Source organism: Salarias fasciatus, chromosome 13 (assembly GCF_902148845.1).
Source record: "Salarias fasciatus chromosome 13, fSalaFa1.1, whole genome shotgun sequence".
Taxonomy (NCBI): Eukaryota; Metazoa; Chordata; class Actinopteri; order Blenniiformes; family Blenniidae; genus Salarias; species Salarias fasciatus.
This window is the reverse complement of record NC_043757.1, coordinates 28465213-28492776: the sequence shown is the minus strand read 5'-3', so window position 1 is coordinate 28492776 and position 27564 is coordinate 28465213. Positions and strand designations below refer to the sequence as shown.

Genomic DNA, 27564 nt, shown 5'->3' with positions numbered 1-27564 from the left:
CCAGACCCAGAGAGACTTCCTGCAGAACCAGACTCAGAACCAGACCCAGAACCAGACCCAGAGAGACTTCAGAGTAGAAGGTGTCCTCATATCAGGTTCGTGCGTCTCTGGCTTCAGAATCTGTCCATCAACACCGACCTGCATGCAGCCAACGGGAAGCGGGTGAAGGCGCTGGACATCTTTGCGTATGCGCTGGCGTTCTTCAAGGAGCAGGCGCTGAAGGTACGTCCGCCCGCTGCTCGCTCACAGCGTCGCCGCCGCCGCGGATGTTTACCCCAGTGGGAAAGAAGCGCTGGTTAGCCGTAACCCCGGGCCTCCGTGTCGCCTGAGCAGGAGCTGAGCGACCAGACGGGCGGCGAGTTCGACAACAACGACGTGAGATGGGTCATCACCGTTCCCGCCATCTGGAAGATGCCTGCCAAGCAGTTCATGAGGGAGGCCGCCTATAAGGTGGGGCAGAACGACGACCTCCACCCAGACTGCAGCTCGGACCTCCTCTCTCACCGGCCTGAACCCAGCCCAGGTCAAAAGGTCGAGGGTAGAAGCTTCAGGACGACTGCATGCTTTCAAAGCAGCATGAAGTTCACATTGATCCCTCACATGCTCAGAAATCTTCACCAAGTTAAAGGTGCTGTAGGCAGGATTCTGCATCTCCGCCATCTTGCTTAGGGTTACCTAAGCAAGATGGCGATTTGACCCATCTAAGATGGTGATTTGAAACCCAGCACAGTCAATCCTGTCCTGTTTTCTGTGACATTACGCCCTTACGCAAGTTAAGCCCCTCCCACAAGAACGTGCGACGAACGCCCCTCGACCAATCACGGTTAGAGCCTCAGGGGCTCTTCTGATTGGTCAAAGATACCTGGAGCTGTCGAGATTCCTTTTCAGCTCAGAACAGAGACAGATGGAAACGCTGCGCCCTCGCGGTAGAGCAGTTATGCTACACTCCTAAAGGATTATCAATGGATACTCTAACATTTAATCCAAAGAAAACACAGAAAAATTAGCATTGACTAGCAAAATCCTGCCTACAGCACCTTTAAGCCTTGTAGAGAAAAATACATGTCAGTTCAACATTCTATCATTTGACAGATGCTCCAGGAGCACCAAGATTCAAAAAGTCCTCTCAGGTTTTCAACATTCCCCCTCCGCCTTTACAGAGACGACTGGTCTCTCTGCAGCCCAGACAGTGACGCTGAAGAGCAGTTCACAGTTTTCTGATCCAGGATGAGCCTGCTTCAGTTACCTTCCTCCTGCAGAAGCAGCAAAATCCTCCCTTTCCCCGCAGAGGCCAGTGAATCCGAGAGGGGGATCTGCCGGGTTCAGGACCAGCCCGAGCCCTGCTTCTGCTCAGGAAGTAGCTCAGTTTAGAAGATCAAAGGCTTTGAGTGTAGAAAGAAGACTCCAGTCCGTGAGTTTTTTCCTGTAACTACATTCACATAACGTCCCTGCTGCTCTGAATGGAAGCACGAAAAATCACTGAAACAGAGTGGATTACTGAATGCTGCTTCAGAAGGTCTTAGTTTGAAGCTTTTCCCGTTTCAGAGCAGGAGCAGGCTGGACCGGTCCGGAGGTGGTTTCAGCCGGACCGGTCCTTCAGCTGGACCGGTCTGGAGGTGGTTTCAGCTGGACCGGTCCGGAGGTGTGGTCAGCTGGCCCGGTTCAGAGGTGGTTTCAGCCGGACCGGTCCTTCAGCTGGACCGGTCTGGAGGTGTGGTCAGCTGGCCCGGTTCAGAGGTGGTTTCAGCCGGACCGGTCCTTCAGCTGGACCGGTCTGGAGGTGTGGTCAGCTGGCCCGGTTCAGAGGTGGTTCCAGCTGGGTGTGGTGGTCTGCAGACCCCTCAGCGGAGGTGATGACTGGACACAGTTCAGAATGATCCATGGAGCCATGAGGACGATGGTCCTGGATCAGGGTTTGACTAGAGAGCTGGGTTCTGGGTCTAAAGGCTTCAGTGAGTCCTGCTGTCTGTCCACATGTCCAGATGAGGACATGATCCAGGCTGCACAGAAAATCATGTCTCTGTCCTGCTGTCCTCCCTGCTGTGGCTGCTGGAAGAGGAAGAGGAGGGGGAGGAGGGGGAGGAGGGGGAGGAGGGGGAGGGGTCGACAGTGACTCAGCATCAGGAAGGGGACTCATTTGATTGGCTGCTGAGGGAGGACAGGAAGACGAAGCACTCCTCCTCCTCTCCTCCTCCTCCTCCGTCTGCTCGGCTCATCATCTTTTCTCTCCTCCACTGCTCAGTTTATTCAGAGAACAGGTTTCAGAGCTTTATCCTTCATGTCGGGCTGCAGGAGGAAGAGGAGGAGGAGGGAGGAAGAGGAGGAGGAGAGAGGAAGAAGGAGGAAGAAGGGGAGGAGGGAGGAAGAGGGATGAAGAGGAGGAGGAGGGAGGAGGAGGGAGGAAGAGGAGGAGGAGGGAGGAAGAGGGATGAAGAGGAGGAGGGAGGAGGAGGGAGGAAGAGGAGGAGGAGGGAGGAGGAGGAGGAGGAGAGAGGAAGAAGGAGGAAGAAGGGGCGGAGGGAGGAAGAGGGATGAAGAGGAGGAGGAGAGAGGAGGAGGGAGGAAGAGGAGGAGGGAGGAAGAGGGAGGAAGAGGAGGAGGAGGGAGGAGGAGGAGGGAGGAAGAAGGAGGAAGAGGAGGAGGAGGGAGGAAGAGGAGGAGGAGGGAGGAGGGAGGAAGAGGAGGAGGAGGGAGGAAGAGGAGGAGGAGGGAAGAGGAGGAGGAGGGAGGAAGAAGGAGGAAGAGGAGGAGGAGGGAGGAAGAGGAGGAGGAGGGAGGAGGGAGGAAGAGGAGGAGGAGGGAGGAAGAGGAGGAGGAGGGAAGAGGAGGAGGAGGGAGGAAGAGGAGGAGGAGGGAGGAAGAGCACAGATGTAAAGTCTCATAAACGTGTGGAGAAGAGATCCTCACATCAGCTCCTCTTGATTTTCACTGAAGTGACCTTGAAACCCGTCCAGAGGGGGTTTGTCTCGGTGCGGGGGGACGGACAGGCAGGACAGGCAGGACAGGCCCACAAGGACCCGACAAGACCAGCAAGGGAGCCGGGCTTGACAGGGAGACACAGGTGCAGCGCATTAGGGCGGAGCGAGGCAGGAGACCAGGCGGAGGACATGAGGACAGACAGAGACAGCTGAGACAGAGCGCCCCCACATGGCCGCAGGGAGCAGGGCGGGACAGGTGAGAGCAGAGACCTCCACTCTGCAGACCGTCCACCGAGCAGGACGCAGCCTGCAGCAGAGCAGGACCTGGACCTGGACCAGGACCTGGACCCGTGGTGCTGGAGGAGGCCCGGGTCTGCAGTCTGGCACATCAGAAGCCCGTTCAGAAGGTTCCGGACCGACGGGCGGTGTGTTGTGTGTGCAGTCGGGCCTGGTGTGTCGGGACGTCCCGGAGCAGCTGATCATCGCCCTGGAGCCCGAGGCCGCCTCCATCTACTGCCGCAAGCTGCGCCTGCACCAGATGGTGGACCTGGGGACCCCGACCACCCAGAACGGCTTCAGCCCCACCGAGACCGTGGGCGGCAGCATGAGCCAAGGTACCGGGCGCCCGCTAACACGCTGCGCTGACACGCTGCGCTAACATGCTAACACGCTAACGCGCCGCCCCGCTCATGGATCCATGTCTTTTCTTCCTCAGCGTCTCCCGGCCACGGTAAACATGTCTCCACACAGCAGCATGGCGGACACAGCTCCCCCCCCCCTCCCCCCCCCCCCCCACCTCCCCCCAACCTCACATCCCCCCCACCTCCCTCCACCTCCACCTCCCCTCCACCTCCACCCCCTCTTGCTGCTTCTCAGTGTGTTTAGGTTTTGGTCTGAAGCAAGTTTCAGCTGAACGATCAGGCCTCAGTCTGGTTCAGGTCCTGTGGAGCCGGGTGAGGTAGAACCGGGTCCGGGTCCGGGTCCGGGTCCGGGTGCCGGGTCAGTTAGAACCAAGCCCCCCTCGGTCCACTGTGAAGCAGCAACAGCAGAACGCCCCCCCCCCCCCGGCGTTCCTGTCACCAGGAGGGCTACCAGGACTCTGCATGCTGTAGAATCCGTCCGTGTTGCTGTTTAAAGCAATGGTTTCCACCAGGAGGGGGCGGCGGAGAGCTGGGGAGGCAGAAACCACTGATTCAAAGAACAGAGCCACACTGTTTCACTGTTTGTTTCTTTTTGTGTCTTTGAGTGATTTGATGTTGTAAACATGGAAATGTTTTCTGAAAACACAAACCGCTTGATGACATGTCACAAACTCACTTCTCGCCTTTTCACCGACGCCTCAGTCGCTGACGGCGTCTTTGTTGTGAGCAGGAGGAACCGTTCCTTCTAGAACAATGCTCCGTCATTCCGCCTGCCGGAGTGGAAAAGCAGCAGCTCTGCAGTCAGTCAGGAGAGCCTCTGTTACCTGGGCAACACGGTCTGGTCTCTGCAGGTCTGGGTCAGGTCTGGGTCAGGTCTGGGTCAGATCCAGCTCCCTGTGGCCCTGAGCAGGACTCTATGGATGGAGATATGGAGAAACAAGAGGGCCAAACATCACAAACCTTGAGGGACGACCAGGGGTTCTGATCCAGAGACCACCTGGACCGGCTCCTCGGGGTGGACAACCAGGGGTTCTAGAGATCCAGAGACCACCTGGACCAGCTCCTCGGGGTGGACAACCAGGGGTTCTAGAGATCCAGAGACCACCTGGACCAGCTCCTTGGGGTGGACGACCAGCAGCTTCCATACCAATCCGGTTCATTCCAGAACGAGCAAAGTCTGGCGTGTTCAAAGCCTCAGAGTTTGGTCTGTAGACCTGGTTTCAGAGGGTCTGTAGAGCTGGTCTCAGACAGTCTATAGACCTGGTCTCAGAGAGTCTGTAGAGCTGGTTTCAGAGGGTATATAGACCTGGTCTCAGAGGGTCTGTAGACCTGGTCTCAGAGGGTCTATAGACCTGGTCTCAGAGGGTCTGTAGACCTGGTCTCAGAGGGTCTATAGAGCTGGTTTCAGAGGGTCTGTAGACCTGGTCTCAGAGGGTCTATAGACCTGGTCTCAGAGGGTCTGTAGAGCTGGTCTCAGAGGGTCTATAGAGCTGGTTTCAGAGGGTCTGTAGAGCTGGTCTCAGAGGGTATGTAGAGCTGGTCTCAGAGGGTCTATAGACCTGGTCTCAGAGGGTCTATAGACCTGGTCTCAGAGGGTCTGTAGAGCTGGTCTCAGAGGGTCTATAGAGCTGGTTTCAGAGGGTCTGTAGAGCTGGTCTCAGAGGGTCTGTAGAGGTGGTCTCAGAGGGTCTATAGAGCTGGTCTCAGAGGGTCTATAGAGCTGGTCTCAGAGGGTCTGTAGAGCTGGTCTCAGAGGGTCTATAGAGCTGGTCTCAGAGGGTCTATAGAGCTGGTCTCAGAGGGTCTATACACCTGGTCTCAGAGGGTCTATAGACCTGGTCTCAGAGGGTCTATAGACCTGGTCTCAGAGGGTCTATAGACCTGGTCTCAGAGGGTCTGTAGAGGTGGTGCCATGGACAGAGTCCAGGCAGCAGGAGCCCAGTGGTCCAGGTGGAGGACGCCCAGTGTCCAGCCTAGCGGGTGGAGACGGACTGGAGGCTTGAAGCTGTGTCCTCAGAGACGGGGCCGTGGGCGTGGCGTCTCCTCCGGCCGTGGCCATCGCGCCGCCTGTGTTTGCAGAAGCGAGGTGGAAGCAGACTGTCTGGTCCTGGTCCTGGTTCCAGCCCGACTGAGGTCGGCCCGTCGGCTCACTGCTCCGGCTCGCCGCCGGGCGCTCCGAGCCGATTGGAGGCTCGGCGGAGGCGGGACAGCTGACGGACAGACGTGACAGAGTGATTATTCCAGCCTGACGGGAGATGGACGAGTTTTTCTCTGGCACAGCCGAGCGGGGAACAGAGGCTTCACTGAGGCTCAGAGAAGGTTTCCGACGCCGCTGATCACCTGACAGGAGGTGAGTTCAGAGCCGTCGGTAGAAACGATCCACAGCGTTTCATCTGAACAGAAGCCTGAAATGTTGAAAATCAACAACGTGACCATGTGGCTCGTCAGGGCTGAACTTCTGTCCTGAAGCCACGTCTGAAAGGTCAGAGAGGTCTCTGACATCACTGAAAACATTCCTGTTGTTGAAGAACCATCACGTTGAACCATCTTTCTTCTCCATCAGCAATGTCTGGTCCAGTACGGTGGGCGGGGCTAGACTGTCACTACTTCCTGCTTCCAGAGCCGATCGTATGTGACTTCCTGTGGTTGACAGGCAGTGGCACAGCTCTCGCTGCCTGTGCATCGCCAGCGGAGCGACGCCGCCTGGTGTCAGAAAGTGACCAGCATGTAATCTCACCGTTCAGATGTTTTCAGAAACTGCAGTTTCCTCTCTGGAGAACTCAGACTGTGGACCAGGAGCCAGACCAGGTCTGGGACTGGCCAGTTTAGGAGTGATGAGTCTGAAATATCTGCCAGATAGATGAACTTGTACTGGAATCCCTGCCTACGCCATTCTGGGGCCAGCTGCCCTGTGACCTGTGACCTGTGACCCTGACCAGGATAGAGTCCTACGTCTTTTGAGACGTATCTGTGTGCTAGACACAGCTTCTGCTCTTCTGGACGAGGAACGTCTGACCGGTCCGACCTCCTGCCAGCTGGACGCTGCTCAGGTCTCACAGGGAGGAAGAGCTGTGGGACAGGGTGGGACAGTGTTGGACGGAGTGGACAGTGTGGGAAGGTGTGGACAGTGTGGGACGGTGTGGGACGTTGTGGGACAGTGTTGGACGGTGTGGACAGTGTGGACAGTATGGACAGTGTGGGACAGTGTGGGATAGTGTGGGATAGTGTGCAATGGTATGGACAGTGTGGGTCGTGTGGATGGAGTGTGACAGTGTGGACAGTGTGGGACGGTGTGGACAGTGTGGGGCGGTGTGGACAGTGTGGGTCGGTGTGGACAGTGTGGGACAGTGTGGGATGGTGTGGACCGTGTGGGTCGGTGTGGACAGTGTGGGACGTGTGGGACGGTGTGGACAGTGTGGGACGGTGTGGACAGTGTGGGACAGTGTGGGACGGTGTGGACAGTGTGGGACGTGTGGGACGGTGTGGACAGTGTGGGTCAGTGTGGACAGTGTGGGTCGGTGTGGGTCGGTGTGGACAGTGTGGGACGGTGTGGACAGTGTGGGACGGTGTGGGTCGGTGTGGACAGTGTGGGTCGGTGTGGACAGTGTGGGACGTGTGGGACGGTGTGGACAGTGTGGGACGGTGTGGGTCGGTGTGGACAGTGTGGGACGGTGTGGACGGAGTGGGACTGATGCCTATGGTGACGGTGTGCTTGTCTCTGACTAACCCTCCTGCTTCCTGCTTCCCGCTTCCTGCTTCCTGCTCCTGCGGCGGCCGGTTGGTGCGCAGGGCGTGCCGGGACGCCCGCCGCCGCCACTTCCTGCCCCTCCCCCGCCCCTCCCCCGCCCCTCCCCCGCCCCACTCACTCCTTCTCTCTCTGTTAACAAGCAGCTAAGGAGCATGTCCGGCGCAACCGGCAGAGCCGCACGTTTTTGGTGGAAAATGTCGTAGGGGAGCTCTGGTCGGAGCTGGAAGAAGGTAGAGTGTCCTCCTCTTGTCTCTGGTTGTCCTGTCCGTCTCCGTCTCCGCCTCCGTCTCCGCCTCCGCCGCTCTGCAGGCCTCTGGACGCTCGCTCGCCGCTTCCTCTCAGCACACCGACGTAGACCAGCTGTGTCTCTCCATGTTTCTATATCTGACTGTCAAGACATTCTGCATGAAGACGTCGTGTTTGTGAGATCTGAACCTGAACCTAAACCTGAATCTGAACCTGATCCTAAACCTGAATCTGAACCTGAACCTGATCCTAAACCTGAACCTCAACCTGAATCTGAACCTTAACCTAAAATCTAAATCTGAACCTGAACCTGATCCTAAATCTGAACCTGATCCTGAACCTAAACCTGATCCTGATCCTGATCCTGATCCTGATCCTAACCCTAACCCTGATCCTCAAGTTACAATGTAATCTCAAAGTCAGTCTCCTCTGAGGGAGGACAACTATGATATAAACTCAACACTAATCGATCAGGAAGTGGAGGAAAGAGGGAGAGAGTGTTTGCCCTGAGCTAGCGCGGCTAACGCTAGCAACCAGCTAACACTGCTAACACCGCAACACGCTAGTAACATAACAGAACTCACCAGGGTGAAGATGGCGTGAACACTCCAGCGTGTCTGGTGACGGCGTTGAAAGTGATGTTTGGTCGTCTGACGCTGCTCTCCAGGCCGTTCGGCGTCTCTGTTAGCTCACATATCCGAGCTCCCTGCGCTGCTTCCAGGTTGGGAATGAGAAAGATGTCATCCCTCGTTCTTTCTTTACTGGAGCGATGGTGGGAACGACTGTGGCAGTTAATGACACAGCACGACTGCACCATGTTTCTAATTTATAAAAACTTGCCAAACAAAAGAACACCAGCGCAGCGTCTTGTCTGTAGCTGCCGTAAACAAACGTTTCAGCATCCCAAGAAGCCCACAATGCATTGCGGTTTTTTCCACTCCATACGTCATTTTCGAGCCCTATACAATCGTTTGAACAAAACTGTGAAATATGTACTAAGTTATCGACCACTGCTGGTGAAATCAGTGTAGCTGAGAGGGATTGCTGCTGACAGCAGATCTCTCCTCGTTACAGCAGCTGTCAGCCTGCTGGATCTAGTTGGATTCACTGGTTAACAGAGTGTCTGCGTTCTGAACGGTTTTCAGTCTGTATTCTATTAATACCAAAGCAGAAGCCTCTCACTCACCTTCTCTGTCTGATACATGGGATAGAAGTCAGTAATAACGTGTGTCAGGATGTACTTGTGTTTAGTCCACACAGTCAAGAACAAGTTCCAGACGTTCGTGTGTCAAACTGACTTCACGACTTAATCGCTTCAGATCAGAGTCCCAGTGGAAACTGGAGCATCTCTTCAGAACCACACCGACAGGCCGATCTGTTCCTGAGTAAAGCTGCTGAGAAATGAGAACCTGAGGGAATCCACTGAACACAGCAGAGAAAACAGTCCTGTTCAGACTGATCCTGTTCAGACTGATCCTGTTCAGACGGATCCTGTTCAGATGGATCCTGTTCAGACGGATCCTGTTCAGCAGACAGATCCTGTTCAGGCTGATCCTGTTCAGACGGATCCTGTTCAGATGGATTCTGTTCAGACGGATCCTGTTCAGACGGATCCTATTCAGACGGTCCTGTTCAGATGGATCCTGTTCGGACAAATCCTGTTCATACGGATCCTGTCCAGATGGATCCTGTTCAGCAGATTGATCATGTTCAGACGGATCCTGTTCAGACAGATCCTGTTCACACGGATCCTGTTCAGATGGATCCTGTTCAGACAGATCATGTTCAGCAGATTGATCCTGTTCAGACCGATCCTGTTCATATGGATCCTGTTCAGACTGATCCTGTTCAAATGGATCCTGTTCAGACTGATCCTGTTCAGATGGATCCTGTTGACACGCATCCTGTTCAGACTGATCCTGTTCAGATGGATCCTGTTCGGACAGATCCTGTTCAGCAGACTGCACCTGTTCAGATGGATCCTGTTCGGACAGATCCTGTTCAGACGGATCCTATTCGGATGGTCCTGTTCAGATGGATCCTGTTCGGACAGATCCTGTTCATACGGATCCTGTTCAGACTGATCCTGTTCAGACGGGTCCTGTTCAGACGGATCCTGTTCAGACGGATCCTGTTCAGATGGATCCTGTTCGGACAGATCCTGTTCAGACGGATCCTATTCAGACGGTCCTGTTCAGATGGATCCTGTTCGGACAGATCCTGTTCATACGGATCCTGTTCAGATGGATCCTGTTCAGCAGATTGATCATGTTCAGATGGATCCTGTTCAGACTGATCCTGTTCAGACGGATGCCGTTGAGATGGATCCTGTTCAGATGGATCCTGTTCAGCAGATTGATCATCTTCAAATTGATCCTATTCAGATGGATCCTGTTCAGACGGATCCTGTTCAGACGGATGCTGTTGAGATGGATCCTGTTCGGACAGATCCTGTTCAGCAGATTGATCCTGTTCAGACTGATCCTGTTCATATGGATCCTGCTCACACTCATCCTGTTCAGACTGATCCTGTTCAGATGGATAATGTTCAGAGTGATCCTGTTCAGATGGATCCTGTTCAGACGGATCCTGTTCAGACATCCTGTTCAGCAGATTGATCCTGTTCAGACTGATCCTGTTCAGATGGATCCTGTTCCGACGGATCCTGTTCAGATGGATTCTGTTCAGACTGATCCTGTTCAGACGGATCCTGTTCAGACTGATCCTGTTCAGCAGATTGATCCTGTTCAGACAGATCCTGTTCAGACTGACCCCGTTCAGACAGATCCTGTTCATCAGATTGATCCTGTTCAGACAAATCCAGTTCAGACGGATCCTGTTCAGAAAGATTCTGTTCAGCAGATTGAGCCTGTTCAGACGGATTCATTTCAGACGGATCCTGTTCAGACGGATCCTGTTCAGATGGATCCTGTTCAGATGGATCCAGTTCAGCAGATTGATCATGTTTAGATGCATCCTGTTCAGACTGATCCTGTTAAGATGGATCCAGTTCAGATGGATCCTGTTCAGACAGATCCTGTTCAGACAGATCCTGTTCAGACGGATCCTGTCAAAACAGATCCTGTTCAGACTGATCCTGTTAAGATGGATCCAGTTCAGATGGATCCTGTTCAGACAGATCCTGTTCAGACAGATCCTGTTCAGACGGATCCTGTCAAAACAGATCCTGTTCAGACTGATCCTGTTCAGACAGATCCTGTTCATCAGATTGAGCCTGTTCAGACGGATCAAGTTTAGACGGATCCTGTTTAGACAGATCCTGTTCAACAGATTGATCCTGTTCAGACGGATCCTGTTCATATGGATCCTGCTCACACTCATCCTGTTCAGACTGATCCTGTTCAGATGGATAATGTTCAGAGTGATCCTGTTCAGATGGATCCTGTTCAGACGGATCCTGTTCAGACATCCTGTTCAGCAGATTGATCCTGTTCAGACTGATCCTGTTCAGATGGATCCTGTTCCGACGGATCCTGTTCAGATGGATTCTGTTCAGACTGATCCTGTTCAGACGGATCCTGTTCAGACTGATCCTGTTCAGCAGATTGATCCTGTTCAGACAGATCCTGTTCAGACTGACCCCGTTCAGACAGATCCTGTTCATCAGATTGATCCTGTTCAGACAAATCCAGTTCAGACGGATCCTGTTCAGAAAGATTCTGTTCAGCAGATTGAGCCTGTTCAGACGGATTCATTTCAGACGGATCCTGTTCAGACGGATCCTGTTCAGATGGATCCTGTTCAGATGGATCCAGTTCAGCAGATTGATCATGTTTAGATGCATCCTGTTCAGACTGATCCTGTTAAGATGGATCCAGTTCAGATGGATCCTGTTCAGACAGATCCTGTTCAGACAGATCCTGTTCAGACGGATCCTGTCAAAACAGATCCTGTTCAGACTGATCCTGTTAAGATGGATCCAGTTCAGATGGATCCTGTTCAGACAGATCCTGTTCAGACAGATCCTGTTCAGACGGATCCTGTCAAAACAGATCCTGTTCAGACTGATCCTGTTCAGACAGATCCTGTTCATCAGATTGAGCCTGTTCAGACGGATCAAGTTTAGACGGATCCTGTTTAGACAGATCCTGTTCAACAGATTGATCCTGTTCAGACGGATCCTGTTAAGATGGATCCAGTTCAGACGGATCCTGTTCAGACAGATCCTGTTCAGCAGATTGATCCTGTTCAGAGAGATCCTGTTCAGACAGATCCTGTTCAGCAGATTGATCCTGTTCAGACAGATCCTGTTCAGACAAATCCAGTTCAGACGGATCCTGTTCAGACAGATCCTGTTCAGCAGATTGATCCTGTTCAGACAGATCCTGTTCAGACAAATCCAGTTCAGACGGATCCTGTTCAGAAAGATTCTGTTCAGCAGATTGAGCCTGTTCAGACGGATCCATTTCAGATGGATCCTGTTCAGACGGATCCTGTTCAGATGGATCCAGTTCAGCAGATTGATCATGTTCAGATGCATCCTGTTCAGACTGATCCTGTTAAGATGGATCCTGTTCAGACAGATCCTGTTCAGACGGATCCTGTCAAAACAGATCCTGTTCAGACTGATCCTGTTCAGACAGATCCTGTTCAGCAGATTGAGCCTGTTCAGACGGATCAAGTTTAGACGGATCCTGTTCAGACAGATCCTGTTCAACAGATTGATCCTGTTCAGACGGATCCTGTTAAGATGGATCCAGTTCAGACGGATCCTGTTCAGACAGATCCTGTTCAGACAGATCCTGTTCAGCAGATTGATCCTGTTCAGACAGATCCTGTTCAGACAGATCCTGTTCAGCAGATTGATCCTGTTCAGACAGATCCTGTTCAGCAGATTGATCCTGTTCAGACAGATCCTGTTAAGATAGATCCAGTTCAGACAGATCCTGTTCAGCAGATTGATCCTGTTCAGACAGATCCTGTTCAGACAGGTCCTGTTCAGCAGATTGATCCTGTTCAGGTGGATCCTGTTTGGTGGGAGTCTGGTTCAGTGGGATGAGTTGTGTTCCGTCCACTCGGGGAGCCTCCTGATGAGGAATGTGGGATCAGCAGGTGAAGCGTCACTCTGGATCTGGATCTGAGGAGTGTTTACATCGGAGATCTCGTTTCTCCTGCTTCGTCTCATGGGGTGGATGTTGATCAGCAGACACACTATGAGCTTCCTGTTTCTTTACACAAATGTATCTTGCATCAGCACATCCTCAGCAGGGTGTAGCTAACCTGTCTCACCCCTCAGGAAGGTCAAAGGTTCAGGGGGTTTATGGTTCAAATCCCTTCATTAAAACATGTTATGATCAGATCTTAATCTTGAAAGAAGTGAGCATATATTTTGGTTTTCTTCCATATGGTCACCTGAAAATAACAGTAGTTCTGCAACTGTGCCTTTTATTTCACGCCATTTGTGAATATTTTCTGTCAAAATTACAACTTGGACTCATTCCTGCCTGGTCCTCCAGCAGTTTAACTGCCTCTGATAACCAGGGTGGAGGAAAATCTACATTTGTTCTGTTTTTATTTCACAGTGTTGTCAGTAGACGTGTGTCGCCCTGCTTTTGTATGATCGCCACTCAATCAGCTTGGACTTCAAAAGGTTCACACTTCACTTTCTACCCGATGGACAAAGACATAGAACTCCAAACTGAGGACAGGACAAAGGAAACAAGCTTTCTTTAAAGCACGAGAGTCTTTTAGAAAGCAGCAGTTTCCCTGACTGACCTCCTTCCTGCTTGACTTCTTGTTTCAGTGGAGAAAGAGTAAATAGAACATAGTAACAGTAAGAACCTGCAGAACCCAAATGAACTCACATTAAGATGCCTCACTCATAGAAACCAGAGAATCTAAAGACACTGTTTAATAACTCAAACTTTCAAACCCATTCAACTGAAAACGTAGAGGAAAAAAATCACAGGGAACCGTAAAGTGTGGAGGAACACTTCAGAACCACAGAGAACCAGGGATCCCACCGGCAGGAGAACCACTCAGAGAACTCATCAAGAACCCAGAGAACTAAAGAAGTGGAGATTAAACCTGGAAATCATCTACTGACAGCAGTTTCATGCTTGGAAAATCAATTTTATAACTTGTTATCATATTTACATTTTTTTTTTTTTACATTCCTGACATCAGACATCACATATATTCATATACATACACACACACACACACACACACACACACACACACACACACACACACACACACACACACATATATATACATATATATATACACACACACATACGGGGGTGGACTGGGACAAAAATTTGGCCCTGGCATTTTCTGTCCAGACCAGCCCACTACAATATTAGCAGACACTACACACGTCTACAATTCTTGCAATATCTCCTCTCATGCATACTGAGAGTCATATTCCTTGATAGCAGATAACAAATAAAAGCACATAACTATGAACTCAAGGACAAAAAATGGCACCTATAGCAATCAAGCAATCAGTATTTATTCATTCCAGTGTCAAACCACAACGGAAGGTATGACTAGGAGTGACATGAGAGCATTAGTTAAAACCAGATATGAGCAAAATATCCTGACAAATAATCTAAACAGAATAAACTGCAGACAGTAGCAGGATTATGACTCAGCCATAATATATAAATAGAAAATTAAAAGAATATTACCAACAGGTTTGTAAAAAGGCTCAGACCTGAATTATAGTTTTAAATAGATCTGCATTCTCATATACGTGGTCTGTGCAGTGCAGATGTATATTGCCCCACTTCCTCGTCCACAGCCAGCCAGCTCCACTCCTCACCAAATGTATGACCTGCAAGAAACAGCAAACAGAACTTGTACTCAGTATCTGTGTACTGGCAAGTATATGTATCCATGTAGCCTTTATCTGATGTTGTTACACTCGTGAACAAATTTATCTGCATGAAGGACTTCAGTCTCAAAAGAGCCCCGAGGCCCAATGCCCAATGTCAATGAACAGCGACCTGCAAAACTGGTAATTGACATTAAAAGATATGCAGATGTTTGAAATTAAAATCATCAATATGAACATCAATATCAAGTCCTCAGGCTGTCATATATCGGGTGGTCAACCAAAAAGAGACATGGAAACATTATCAAGTCATCATCACAAATCAAGGATGAATTTATAACATTATAAGACACATGACTCAACAAACGGTGGTGAAGTGGAGGCAGTGAGAGAGCAGAGGGGGACAGCTCCTCAGGCTCTCACAGGTCCAGTGGTCACTAAACCTGAGAGGGACATGGACACATTCAGTCTTTAATCATCACAAATTAAGTATGATTTCATAAATCATAAAAAAAATTAGAAACTCACCATACTAGAGGAAACTCAACAGCCAAACTTTGGTGAAGTGAAGGCAAATAGAGAGCAAGTCCTCCAACATGGACGGAGGACGAACAACTCCTCAAACTCTCACACATCAAGCGGTCAACCTATGAGAGACTGGGACACATTATTAATTCTGAAAAATGACAAAAATGTTTTCCTCTTTGCTGCACCTCCAGCTGAAAACTTTTGGGATGTGGGTTTTCTTTTAAAACTTTTTTAAAATTAGAATAATTATAAAGTATGAATTATATTTCATTAAAAATACATAATAAACATACCAAATTCTAACAGTGGTCCCAAATGGAAGAACAAGTCCAAATATACTGTAGAACAGAGGGAGAACGACTCCTCAAATCCATCATTACAACCTGTAATGGAGAAAAATTGATCATTTAGTTAAGGATCAGCACATCAGCACAATAAAACTTCTGAAAAAGCATCATTAAAATAACAAAGAAGCACTACGTCCATAATGTGTGTTACATGATAACAATAATATGAAATATTTCTCACCTTATCAGTGTAGCAGCTTTTTAAGCAGCTCACTCTTCTCTGCAGGTCTTCTGTCACAGAGTCAGAGTCCAGGGCCATGAGGACGTCTTTCTCTGTGACCATCAGCAGAAATGCCTCCAGTTGATCGAAAGAAAGAGAGCTTCTGAGTCGGTTTTTGATGAACTTCAATATCGTAAACGTGCGCTCACAGTGCTCACAAGCCACCTGCCGCGTCACGTTAGCGAGCTGCGGCCCATGCCGTGAGGCCCCGCCCACCCTGGTTTGTGTTGTGATTGACAGCGTTCAGGGCCTCTGGGCCTGTCAATGACAAACACAGACCAATATTATGTGTCGATGCTCACAATACACCGCTAGCCCTCTGTAGCCCACTGGCTGGTCTAATTGGAGGGAATTCAGAGAGACAGGAGAAAAAAAAATTATCGTGGACCGGACATGGCCAGTCCACCCCTATACATATATATATATATATATATATATATATATATATATATATATATATATATATATATATAAGTGGCGGACCGTGCATTTCACATTAAGGCCTTCAGAACAGATCCGCCTGAACCAATCCACCTCTCAATAACTATTTTGTCTACAAAAAACAATCTTATTATGCAGATATGCACATAAAGAGTTGTTGCACAGCAGATAGATACTTGTGCAGCCAGAATAAATGCCTTTGCTGAAGTGCACAATTCTCCTACTACATCTGTGCACATACAATGAGCATCAACAACTTAATAAAACAGCAATATTATTTAGGAAAAGAGGAACATTTTACTCACCAAAATCCCGATTATTTGAAAACAAAATCCATCCTCCTTTCCTTCCTCTAAAAGAGTTCAACTGCTCTGTCATATAGATTATCCGTGCGTTTCAGTTCCATAAAGCCAGGACTGAAAGTCCAGCTGCCCTGTGGGATTTCTGGCTAAGTTTTAATTCTCTTCTTCTTCTTCTTCTTCTTCTTCTTCTTCTTCTTCTTCTTCTTCTTCTTCTTCTTCTTCTTCTTCTTCTTCTTCTTCTTCTTCTTCTTCTTCTTCTTCTTCTTCTTCTTCTTCTTCTTTGGAATAATTGCGGTCAGCGACCAACAACTTAGGTGCATAGCGCCCCCTACTGTATCTCTTGGTGAATGTAAAGCAGAAGGCCTGGATCTGCTGTTGTTAGTGTAGCTAGCTAGAAGGCGCTGAGTCGCCAAGTCGAAATCTGATTGGTTGAAGCAACTGTCTGATTGGTTGAAGCAACTGTCTGATTGACGCTTCACTTTACTTCACTGCGCCATCAGGAACGGATAGCGAAGGCCTCGGGCAGATTTCTTTGACCCTAGCAACAGATGATGCCTGAAATCTGATTGGTTAAATGATTTAATATGAAAAAAACATGTCTGGAAGCAGCGCAACCACGGGAAAACTATGAAAGGAACTGGAGCATACCGCTTGGAATCATTTATTAATTATTTATTGACAAAATATAATTTACATCAGTCTTTAATTCAGATAATTTTTAGGCCAGCAGAGAAGGCTTTGCAGGCCCTGACGGCCCACATGCATATATATATATATACATATATATACGTATATATATGTATGTATGTACTGTATGTTATGTGTAAATATAAATGGTCTGAAGTGAATCAATCAGCAGCCAGCCAGTAACAGAAGAGTCCTGGGCCGAGGTTTGACCCTGACGGTGGTTCTTTGACTGTCAGCAGTAGAACCTGATCTGGACAGAGACCATGTGGACCACTGTCTGTCCTCTGTCGTCTGCAGGAGACCGCTATGTGGTTGTGGACTGCGGCGGAGGAACCGTAGACCTGACCGTGCATCAGATCCGTCTTCCAGAGGGACATCTGAAGGAGCTGTACAAGGCATCAGGTACAGAGCCCAGCAGGACCTGGTCCAGCTGCCCCCCCCCCCCCCCCCCGGGCCTCCTCTCACGCTGCTCCTCTCCAGGCGGGCCGTACGGCTCCATCGGGATCGACTACGAGTTCGAGAAGCTGCTGTGCAAGATCTTCGGCCAGGACTTCATCGACCAGTTCAAGGTCAAGAGGCCGGCGGCCTGGGTGGACCTGATGATCGCCTTCGAGTCCCGCAAGAGGGCGGCGGCGCCCGAGAGGACCAACCCGCTCAACATCAACCTGCCCTTCTCCTTCATCGACTACTACAAGAAGTTCAGAGGCCACAGCGTGGAGCACGCCCTGCGCAAGAGCAAGTAGGTCCAGAGCTCTGCCGGAGCGGTCCGGAACCACTGAGAGCCGGCTCACAGGAACCTGAACCCTGAACCCTGAACCCTGAACCCTCTGGGCCGGCTCTCAGGGTTCTTCACCATGTTCAGACTGCTCAAAATGGAAAATGAAGTTCAGATAGCTGGAAGACTGGAACTCTGTCAGTAACAGATGAAATATTTAAAACATCACATCAAACACACACACACACACACACACACACACACACACACACACACACACACACACACACACACTGGCCGTCGCTGCTCTTTCCTGGACCCTGAGTTTGCGGGTTCCTTCCACACCTCCTCCTCCTCCTCCTCTTCTTCATGGGTTCCTCCTCATCCCGGCCTGCTGGGTCCGGACCGGTCCGGACCACCTCAGAGCCCAGCGTCCTCCAGAGTGGGAGGAGCTCCGGACCGAGGCAGGACGGTTCTCCTCCCGCCGTTCCAGAGCGGTGCAGACACAGTCCGGCTAATGGCTGCTGGACCTTCATGAGCCCCAGAGGAGCATCAGGAGGAAGCCCGGACGCCTCGCTGCCTGACTGGAAATGCCGGGGCGCTCGCCGTGGAGGGGTGGGGGGTTCAACGCTCTGACGCAGCTCGCTGCGCTCTCAGGCCTGAAGGGAGCAGTTTACCAGAAATCACCCAGCTCCAAAGCAGCCTGTACGGAGAGGTCGGGTTTCCTATTGATCCGTCCCGTGGCCCACAGCAGAGTCCGCCGGACCCCAGACAGATGAGAGGACGGCGCCTGCTCGCCGCTGGGAGGGTTTATTACACCAACCTCTCATCCATGAAGATGATTTCTAGAAAGCAGGAATAACTCGTCCACAGCTACGTGACGGTTTTCATACTGCTGCAGTGGAAGCATCCGCTGATCCTCCAGATAAAACACTGCCTCCCTGAAACAGTTTCATGAACAGCCAAAATGCAATGAATGGGTGAATGAATGAGTGACTGCAGGAAGCCAGAGGAGCTGCAGGGAAGTCAGTGAAGGACAAACTGCCTCACACTGGAGCGACGGCACTTTCAGAGTGGAAGTCGCTTTGTGAGAAGAAACAGTCATGAAACGTCGTAAATTCCTCTGAAATTCATGGAAGCCTGCCTCTTTCAGACCTGAAACACTGCCTGATGAATTCACACCAGTCCAGCTTTTCACTGACTGTTTCAGAGTGTTCTGGAGGATTTAACCAAAAACCTCATGAAATGTCAGATGGTGAGACTGATGGACTCTCTGGTCTGAACCGATCCACGGGAAAAACTGGTAGAGAGCAGACACGTTCACTTTCACACTAACTGGAAATGAGCTTTTCTTTTTTCACTGGATAAATGGCTGACTGTGGGCGCCCGCCAGTGTGTGAGTTGTGTGTCCTGTGTGTGTCTGCAGTGTGGACTTTGTGAAGTGGTCCTCTCAGGGGATGCTCAGGATGAGTCCAGACGCCATGAATTCCCTCTTCAAGCCCACCATCGACCACATCATCCAGCATCTGAGTAAGAACCCCCCCCCCCCCCCCCCCCCCCCCCCCCCCCCCCCCCCCCCCCCCCCCACCACACACACACACACACACACACACACACACACACACACTCACTCAGTAATGGAAGCAGTGCCTGGTGGCACCTCAGAGGGATGTGGGGCTGTTAAACCCTCCCGCCTGCATAACTGATAGTTTCCTGTCTGAGAGGAGGGAGGGTCACGGGGCTCTGGTGTTTGTGTTCTAACACTGCTTGGATTTCCTCCTGGAGCTTCAGGATGACTGAGTGAATCGGCTCATCTTCCTCCTCCTCCTCCTCAGCTTCACCTGTTCAGCCGTCAGTGGTCTGGACGATTCCTGATCAGCTGAAGTAGCTTTGGGTTATCAGGAAAACCGTCAGGAATGATTAAATGAATCCTCCCTGCGCTCTGCATCCAACCTGAGAAGCATTAAGTAAAACAACATGCAGCATCCTAAGAGGAAGTCAGCGCAGACCCAAAGCGGTGTGACGAGGTGTCGCTTCAGCAGCGGACCGTCCACAGGTCTGTTACAGGTATCCGTTACCTGCCTGCCAGACTTCCAGTCTTAATCTGCTCAGCAGGTGCGATGCAGCACCAACACTGACCACCAGATGGCAGCAGTTAAAGCCAGCTACCTTTGCTTCTGTCAAACGTCTTCGAAGGTGCATTCTGAGGTGGCGACGATGATTTTGAATTGAGCTTTTGTAATTTCAGACTGTTCCAATGGGCTTTAGTGAAGTTCATTTAATACAGCGTCTGACCTCTAGGCGGAGCAGTTCTCGGGGTTTTGCTCACCAGTGGAGGATGGAGGTGAGATGGACAGGCGGATCGGTGCAGCGGCTGCAGCGATGCAGTCGTCGTCTCGGTCCGTTGTGGCGAAGCTCTGGACTGACTGCTCCGTCTCCTCCACCCTCGGCTGTTTCCTGAGCGTCCCCCGGGTGGAGGCTGTGGGTTCAGGCTGTGCTCTCTGTCGCCCCCTGCAGCCGAGCTCTTCGAGAAGCCAGAGGTGTGCGACATTAAGTTCCTGTTCCTGGTCGGGGGGTTCGCCGAGTCGCCGCTGCTGCAGCACGCCGTGCAGACCATGCTGCAGGGCCGCAGCCGCATCATCATCCCGCACGACGTGGGCCTGACCATCCTGAAGGGCGCCGTGCTGTTCGGCCTGGACCCCAGCGTCATCAAGGTGCGCCGTTCGCCGCTCACCTACGGCGTGGGCGTCCTCAACCGCTTCGTGGAGGGCAAGCACCCCGCCGACAAGCTGCTGGTGAAGGACGGCACGCGCTGGTGCACCGACGTCTTCGACACCTTCATCGCGGCGGACCAGTCGGTGGCGCTGGGCGAGCTGGTGAAGCGCAGCTACACGCCGGCCCGGCCGGCCCAGCAGGTCATCGTCATCCACGTCTACTGCTCCGAGAAGGAGGCCGTGGGCTTCATCAGCGAGGCGGGCGTCCGGAAGTGCGGGACGCTCCGCCTGGACGTGAGCGGGACGGAGAGCGCCGCGCCGCGCCGCGAGATCCAGACGCTCATGCAGTTCGGGGACACGGAGATCCGGGCCATGGCCGTGGACGTGTCCACCGGGCGCACCGTCAAAGCCAGCATCGACTTCCTGAGCCATTAGACAGAGCAGGGCAGAGAGAGCCTCACACACACACACACACACACACACACACACACACACACACACACACACACACACACACACACACACGCACACACTGGCTCATCGTATTGAATCTTCACAGAGTTAGGATTGGTGGCAGACACGAAGAGGAATCAGACAGTAACTGTAGAGTCCAGGATCCAGGCTCGGGGAGAGAGGCAGTCTGGGAGGCCCAGTGAGTTTTCTTTCTCCGCTTCCTGTCTTCAGTCTAGACCAGCGCTTTAAAGACCTGCTCCGTCTGATCTCCTGTCCCACATGTCTCCTCCCGGCTCCAACAACCCTGGGTCTGACCTCCTGCTCCGGCCCACCGGGAGCTCGGCGATGTCCTCAGGGGCGTTTCAGCAGAGACAGGGTCTCCAGGACCGAGGACCTGTAGGACCGAGGACCTGTAGGACCAGGGTCTCCAGGACCGAGGACCTGTAGGACCAGGGTCTCCAGGACCGAGGACCTGTAGGACCGAGGACCTGTAGGACCAGGGTCTCCAGGACCGAGGACCTGTAGGACCAGGGTCTCCAGGACCGAGGACCTGTAGGACCAGGGTCTCCAGGACCGAGGACCTGTAGGACCGAGGACCTGTAGGACCAGGGTCTCCAGGACCGAGGACCTGTAGGACCAGGGTTCTAGATGAAGTGTTGAGGAGCTTCCCGGTGTTCAGGACTAACCCATGTACCCCATAGGAAGACCCCGCAGTGAGGTGAAGGCCCATCCTCATGCTTCATCAGCACTCGTCTCTCCGTGGTGGAGTTCAGTCTGAAGCTGAAGTTGGTCTCGTCCCGTCTCGCTTCATGTCTGGCGTCCAGCTCTTCAGTTCATTCTCACTGTGTCCATCCTGTCTGGAGACGCCACCATGTCCCGTGTCTTCACGCCGTCGCCGTCCGTCCAGCTGGAGGACCCTCCTGAGGCTTCACATGAGTCCTCTGCACCTGATGGAGACTCCAGTCCCAGTGCTGCTAGCTGCTGTCCTGCAGCCGTCTCCTCCTGACGCCTCCTTCCAGGAAAGCAGGCTCTGCCTCAGTCTTCAGATTTGTTGGAGAAAGGGTTCTGGATCTTCTTGATGGCAGAAGAGGAAAGTCAGCTCTCGTCCTCCACACTGGCCTGGGACGTGGTGTCCGTCACACAGGGACCTTCGTCCTCGTCGCTCTTAGACTAAGGCAGAGAGGAGCAGCTCAGACGGCAGGCTGTGGTCACCAGCCACCATGTTCAGGTCTGAACGAAGGGTTGACTTGGTGGCTGTGAAGGTTTCTTCTCCTTCAGCTGGACTTTATGTTAGAAACCGTTTCTTCATGACTTCACTCTGTTAGAACATCATCTGAGTTTCGTACATGTATGGATATAAGTCTTCTAACATGATATAAATGTCTGTAAACGTGTCTGTGCCTCCACACAGCAGCTCTCTGTCTCTGATGGCCTGACAGAAGTGTTCTCCAGCAGTGCTCCAGGAGGCCAGCAGTCTGTTGGGTTTGGTTGGGTTTGGGTTTCTGAGTTGGTTCCTGTTGTGATCAGGTATGAAGTAGTTCAGGCGTTCCATCCAGTTGGGGAATCACTCTATAGAGCCTGTAGACCTGTGGAGCTGGTGCTGCTGGTGTTTTGGGGGGGGTCTGTCTCACCTGTCACATGCTGGAGAACAGAGAGCCGCCATGAGAGAATCATGGGAAACCCGAGTCTGGTCCAGTCTCATCCACGCTCAGCTCTCCATCCAGCGAAGTGAGACGTGCTGCGAGGCTGACGAGGTGAGGAGAGGACGGCCGTGCTTCAGCTTCAGGCTGCCGGCCGGACACGGCGCAGCGTCAGCTCCTGTAAATACACTATTTAAATACTGTACAGGTTTCTAGTATTATTTTAGCAGCTTTAGCCAAGAGTGTGTGTGTGTGTGTGTGTGTGTGTGTGTGTGTGTGTGTGTGTGTGTGTGTGTGTGTGTGTGTGTGCGTGCGCGCGTGGGTATTGGACTATCACAGATCCCACAGCTGTAGCATGAGCAGCAGATCCAGCACCTCCCTCCTTAAGAAGCAGACTGAATGTGTCCATCTTTCTGTTCATCCTTCATCACTTCATCCTTCAATCTTTCACCCAATAACTTGAACTTGAGTCACTCGTTCACCAAAGCTTCCTGAGGAAACCAGGCCCAGTCAGCAATAATCCCCAGAGGGCGGTCTCCAGGTGGTCTGAACTGTCTCTCATGGGTTAGTGAACCTCGACGACCCCGAGCCGTGAACGTCACCGTGGCCCAGATGAAGGAAGAGCAGCTCGGACTGAACCCAAGGGACTTTCCTGTGACCTCTGACCTTCACTCACCAGCTTCTGCTCTCTGTCAACACACAGTCCAGCAGCACACATCAAGGAGAATATTACATATAATGCTGAGTCATTCAGATTAATGCTGAGTCATTCAGATTAATGCTGAGTCATTCAGATTAATGCTGAGTCATTCAGATTAATGCTGAGTAATTCAGATTAATGCTGAGTCATGGTGTCAGAATTAATCAAAATGCTGTCTTACAAGGAAATTCCCACTGTTAAAATTCATTTGGCCCCATGAAGCTGGGAGGTGGGAAATGGGACTTTGCCAGCTGGCAATTTCCCACTTCCATGAGGTGTCATTGTATCGTGAGTCCATATAGAAGCTTCTTAACGGCATGGAAGATGTTAATCACTGTCGCAAAGCAAGATATCCCAGCTTTAACTTCTGATATGAAGACCTGTTGGTTACAAAACGAAGGACCGAACCACCAGGAGTCACTGGTGCCAGTGAGCAACCCCTTAGTCTTAATGAGCAGCCCCACCGTTCAGAGTCTTAATGAGCAGCCCCCCATAGATCAGAGTGATGATGAGCAGCCCCCACCGTTCAGGATCATATTTTGTGCTGCAGTGTTTTTAATGGTCCTGATTGAACCTGCTTTTCTAGACAATTCTTCCTTTGCTGAGTTTGCACCGCAGCGTAGTAGTGCGCCACGGCGCCGTGGCCCTGCAGTACGGTGGTGCTCCGGCGCTGTGGCCCTGCAGTGCCGTGGCCCTCCGGCGTCGTGGCCCTGCAGTATCCTGGTGCTTTAGTGCCGTGGCCCTGCAGTACGGTCGTGCTCCGGCATCGTGGCCCTGCAGTGCCGTGGCCCTCCGGCGTCGTGGCCCTGCAGTGCCGTGGCCCTGCAGTGCCGTGGCCCTCCGGCGTCGTGGCCCTGCAGTGCCGTGGCCCTCCGGCGTCGTGGCCCTCCGGCGTCGTGGTCCTGCAGTGCCGTGGCCCTGCAGTGTCGTGGCCCTCCGGCGTCGTGGTCCTGTAGTGCCGTGGCCCTGCAGTGCCGTGGCCCTCCGGCGTCGTGGCCCTGCAGTGCCGTGGCCCTCCGGCGTCGTGGCCCTGCAGTGCCGTGGCCCTCCGGCGTCATGGTCCTGTAGTGCCGTGGCCCTGCAGTGCCGTGGCCCTCCGGCGTCGTGGCCCTGCAGTGCCGTGGCCCTCCGGCGTCATGGCCCTGCAGGGCCGTGGCCCTGCAGTGCCGTGGCCCTCCGGCGCTGTGGCCCTGCAGTGCCGTGGCCCTCCGGCGTTGTGGCTCTGCAGTGCCGTGGCGCTCTAGTGCCGTGGCCCTGCAGTGCCGTGGCCCTCCGGCGTTGTGGCCCTGCAGTATCCTGGTGCTTTAGTGCCGTGGCCCTGCAGTACGGTCGTGCTCCGGCATCGTGGCCCTGCAGTGCCGTGGCCCTCCGGCGTCGTGGCCCTGCAGTGCCGTGGCCCTCCGGCGTCGTGGCCCTGCAGTGCCGTGGCCCTGCAGCGTTGTGGCCCTGTAGTGCCGTGGCCCTGCAGTGCCGTGGCCCTCCGGCGTCGTGGCCCTGCAGTGCCGTGGCCCTCCGGCGTCGTGGCCCTGCAGTGCCGTGGCCCTCCGGCGTCGTGGCCCTGTCACACCCTGGAGCTCCTGGCGCTCGGTACACGCTTCAGTTCTCTCCTTAGCACTCTGTAATGCACGCCTCGCATGTGTCGCGTAGGAATGACTCAAGGTGATGACTTGTTGAAGCCAGCGGCGGCGATGGGACGGGCCGCTGCTGTCCTCTGAGCTGGAGGACAGCTGGAGGACTCCTGTTGGACACCTGTAATGTTCTGTTAGCAGTGGGTGCTGGTGTGTAGCAGCCTCCCCTCTGCAGCCGGGACTGAGCCTCCTGGAGGAGGAGCTCTCGGAGGGATTGTAGCAGTCCAGCACGCTGGCTTCCTGTACAAGCATCTGCTTAGCACTATCTAACCAGTAAATCAGCAGAGCTAGCACTTATACTGACCGAGCTTGTAGTTAGTGGAAAACAACACGGCGCACTCCTCCCTCTGTTTTCCTGTTCAGTTACTGATGTTTTCACTCTACTGGGTGTATTCTGATCTATGCCAGGTGTTCTCTGTCCGACTGTCACCAATAAAAACGCTCGGTGTATTTCTCATCGTCTCCTGCTCTCTTTGTGTCTGTCCGGTTCCAGTCTGTGGAGTTTGCATGTTCTCTGAGGGCCGCTGTAGCAGTGCTGAAGGACAGAGCAGCAGGATGCGGCGGCTGCTGCCGAGGAATTACTGTGAACTTCACCTGAAGCTTCGCCTGGAACTTCATCTCAAATGTCACCTTTACCTCCAAGAGTGTGAAGGAAGAGCAGTGGACAGCCAGCGACACACTCTGACCTGAACACACAACACACAGCTCCCAGCCCACAGAGCCTGGACCTGGACGGAGCCTGGACCTGGACAGACCCTGGACCTGGACGGAGCCTGGACCTGGACAGAGCCTGGACCTGGACGGAGTCTGGACCTGGACACAGGATACCTGCATGCCCAGGGGCCAACAGGAGCAGACCAGCTGGTCTTCAGATATGGTCCAGGACTGCAATAACAAAACCTTTATAATCTGATCATCTGAGGCAGGAGAAAGAAAGCTTAATGTCTGATTTGAGAATGATTTTCAAATCTGTGCGACAACACTGCCCCCCAGCGGCTGAAACCGGAACCGACACTCACTGCAAGGCGTGTGTGTGTGTGTGTGTGTGTGTGTGTGTGTGTGTGTGTGTGTGTGTGTGTGTGTGTGTGTGTGTGTGTGTGTGTGTGTGTGTGTGTGTCTGTGTGTTTCCACCGTTCTGTAGCGTCTGTTCTTATCATACATTGTCCACAGGGACGAAGGTAAACTTGAGTTTTGGTTTCTGTTGATGAGACAGCAGGACCAGCTCCCTCCAGCAGTCAGAGCAGCTGATTGATGCTTTTATCTCACTGTTACCATCACTTACCATATAACGTCCACCAAACTGCCAGCACCCCGGTGCAGTGGGGTTCAACACACACACACACACACACACACACACACACACACACACACACTGCATGGTCCTGAGGAGTCTCCTCAGACAGTCCGCCTGTTCCCTCTGCCACCCACTGCCTGATCTGGATTAAAGCTCACTATGAACTGAGGACTGGCTGGGGGTCATGAGTCCTGGATCAGGATGAGGTCTGGCTCTCGTTCAGTCCCGGCTCTTTAAAAGGACGTCTTTCTGTTTTTCTGGATGATGGTGTTAAAACGCCGTGTCGTTTCCAGCTGTCTGACGGTCGCACGGCTGAAAACTGATGAATGAATCGTTTCACTGAGAATTACTGAGCTTTGTTGCGGTTCAGTTGACACTGTGCTTTTACTAATGTAGTGAAACTCCTATCAACCAGCTCAGGTGTCCAAGCTGTGGCTCACGGGCCAGGCGAGGCGACGCTGGGATTTTACTGATGTGTTCAGGAAGCAGAGGTTTCCAGTGAAAGCGAGGGTCGCTGCAGAGATGTGGGTCGGGGGGAGCGACGGCGAGGACGGAAACTCCAGCATGTTCCACCAGTGTTTCTGTCCAGCTTCCCTCAAACACCCCAGCAGGGATTCATGGAGCGAGGCAGCCTCTCACTCCAGCAGAATACATTTACACTGTGAGAGTGTTATTCTTCCAGGAGTGGAGGCAGAGAGCCACTCCACCCGCACAGGCCAGGGCTGTTTTTAGCTGCTGTGTGTGTGTGTGTGTGTGTGTGTGTGTGTGTGTGTGTGTGTGTGTGTGTGTGTGTGGGGTCAGCGGGAGGCCGGGGTGAGGGGGTTGGATAGGTGTGGCCCGTTGTGAAGTGGAGCAGTTGCTACGGTGATCTGGAGGGACCCGAACCCCGGGAGTGGTCCTTCAGGCAGCCGCTCGGCCGCCCTCCCACAGCTCGCTCTCTCCCTGCTAATGGCGGGGTTCAGAGCGCCGCGGCCAGCCAATCACGTCGTGGGACGGTAACAGGGAGCGTGACACACTCCGAGCTGGAAACACACACAGTCCTGCTCATTACAAGCTGTTTGTTTGAATTGAATATTTGTGTAACCTCTGAAGTGTTCAGGTGTAAAGGTACCCGGGAGCACTTCACACACACACACACACACACACACACACACACACACACACACACACACACACACACGTTTTTTTCCTTGCTCTTTATCTAATAATAATTGTCCACGTTTACTCTTCTGTGCATTAAATAACAACTTCATTTGTCATTTTCCAGATAGTATTTATTTATTATTTGTTTTTGATTCAGAAGTGTATTCATACTACTGGAACAAGTTTTTAAACCAAAAAAATAAGTCCGTGACACACATCAACCCCTTCCGGGTCGGAGGTGAGACTCCTTAGCAACCATGACTGGTTGCTAGGGACGCAGCGGAGCAGCAGCTCTGCAGAGGAAGCCTCAGGAAGGCAGGCAGAAAGGAAAAACCTGCAGATCACACCCATAAACCCAGATAAGATAAAGAGTATCCTTAACTCTAGAGAGGCATTG

General features: G+C 52.4%; 1 protein-coding gene across 3 annotated transcripts in view; it reads left to right on the top strand.

Moving 5' to 3' along the window:
* The window catches only part of hspa12a (heat shock protein 12A), a 42971-nt gene extending 21805 nt beyond the window's left edge, over positions 1 to 21166 (top strand). Inside the window, exons 5-13 of one of the 3 annotated variants that reach the window (XM_030106925.1) lie at positions 118 to 222; positions 334 to 450; positions 3361 to 3532; positions 3634 to 3648; positions 7451 to 7537; positions 17178 to 17282; positions 17361 to 17619; positions 19022 to 19125; positions 20113 to 21166. In XM_030106925.1, coding sequence (XP_029962785.1) covers positions 118 to 222; positions 334 to 450; positions 3361 to 3532; positions 3634 to 3648; positions 7451 to 7537; positions 17178 to 17282; positions 17361 to 17619; positions 19022 to 19125; positions 20113 to 20744 — 1596 coding nt within the window. In that variant the 3' untranslated portion in view covers positions 20745 to 21166. Of the gene's footprint in view, positions 1 to 117; positions 223 to 333; positions 451 to 3360; positions 3533 to 3633; positions 3649 to 7447; positions 7538 to 17177; positions 17283 to 17360; positions 17620 to 19021; positions 19126 to 20112 lie in introns of all 3 variants that reach the window. The other 2 variants (XM_030106927.1, XM_030106926.1) reach the window with 2 other exon arrangements.
* Positions 21167 to 27564: the final 6398 nt, after the last annotated feature.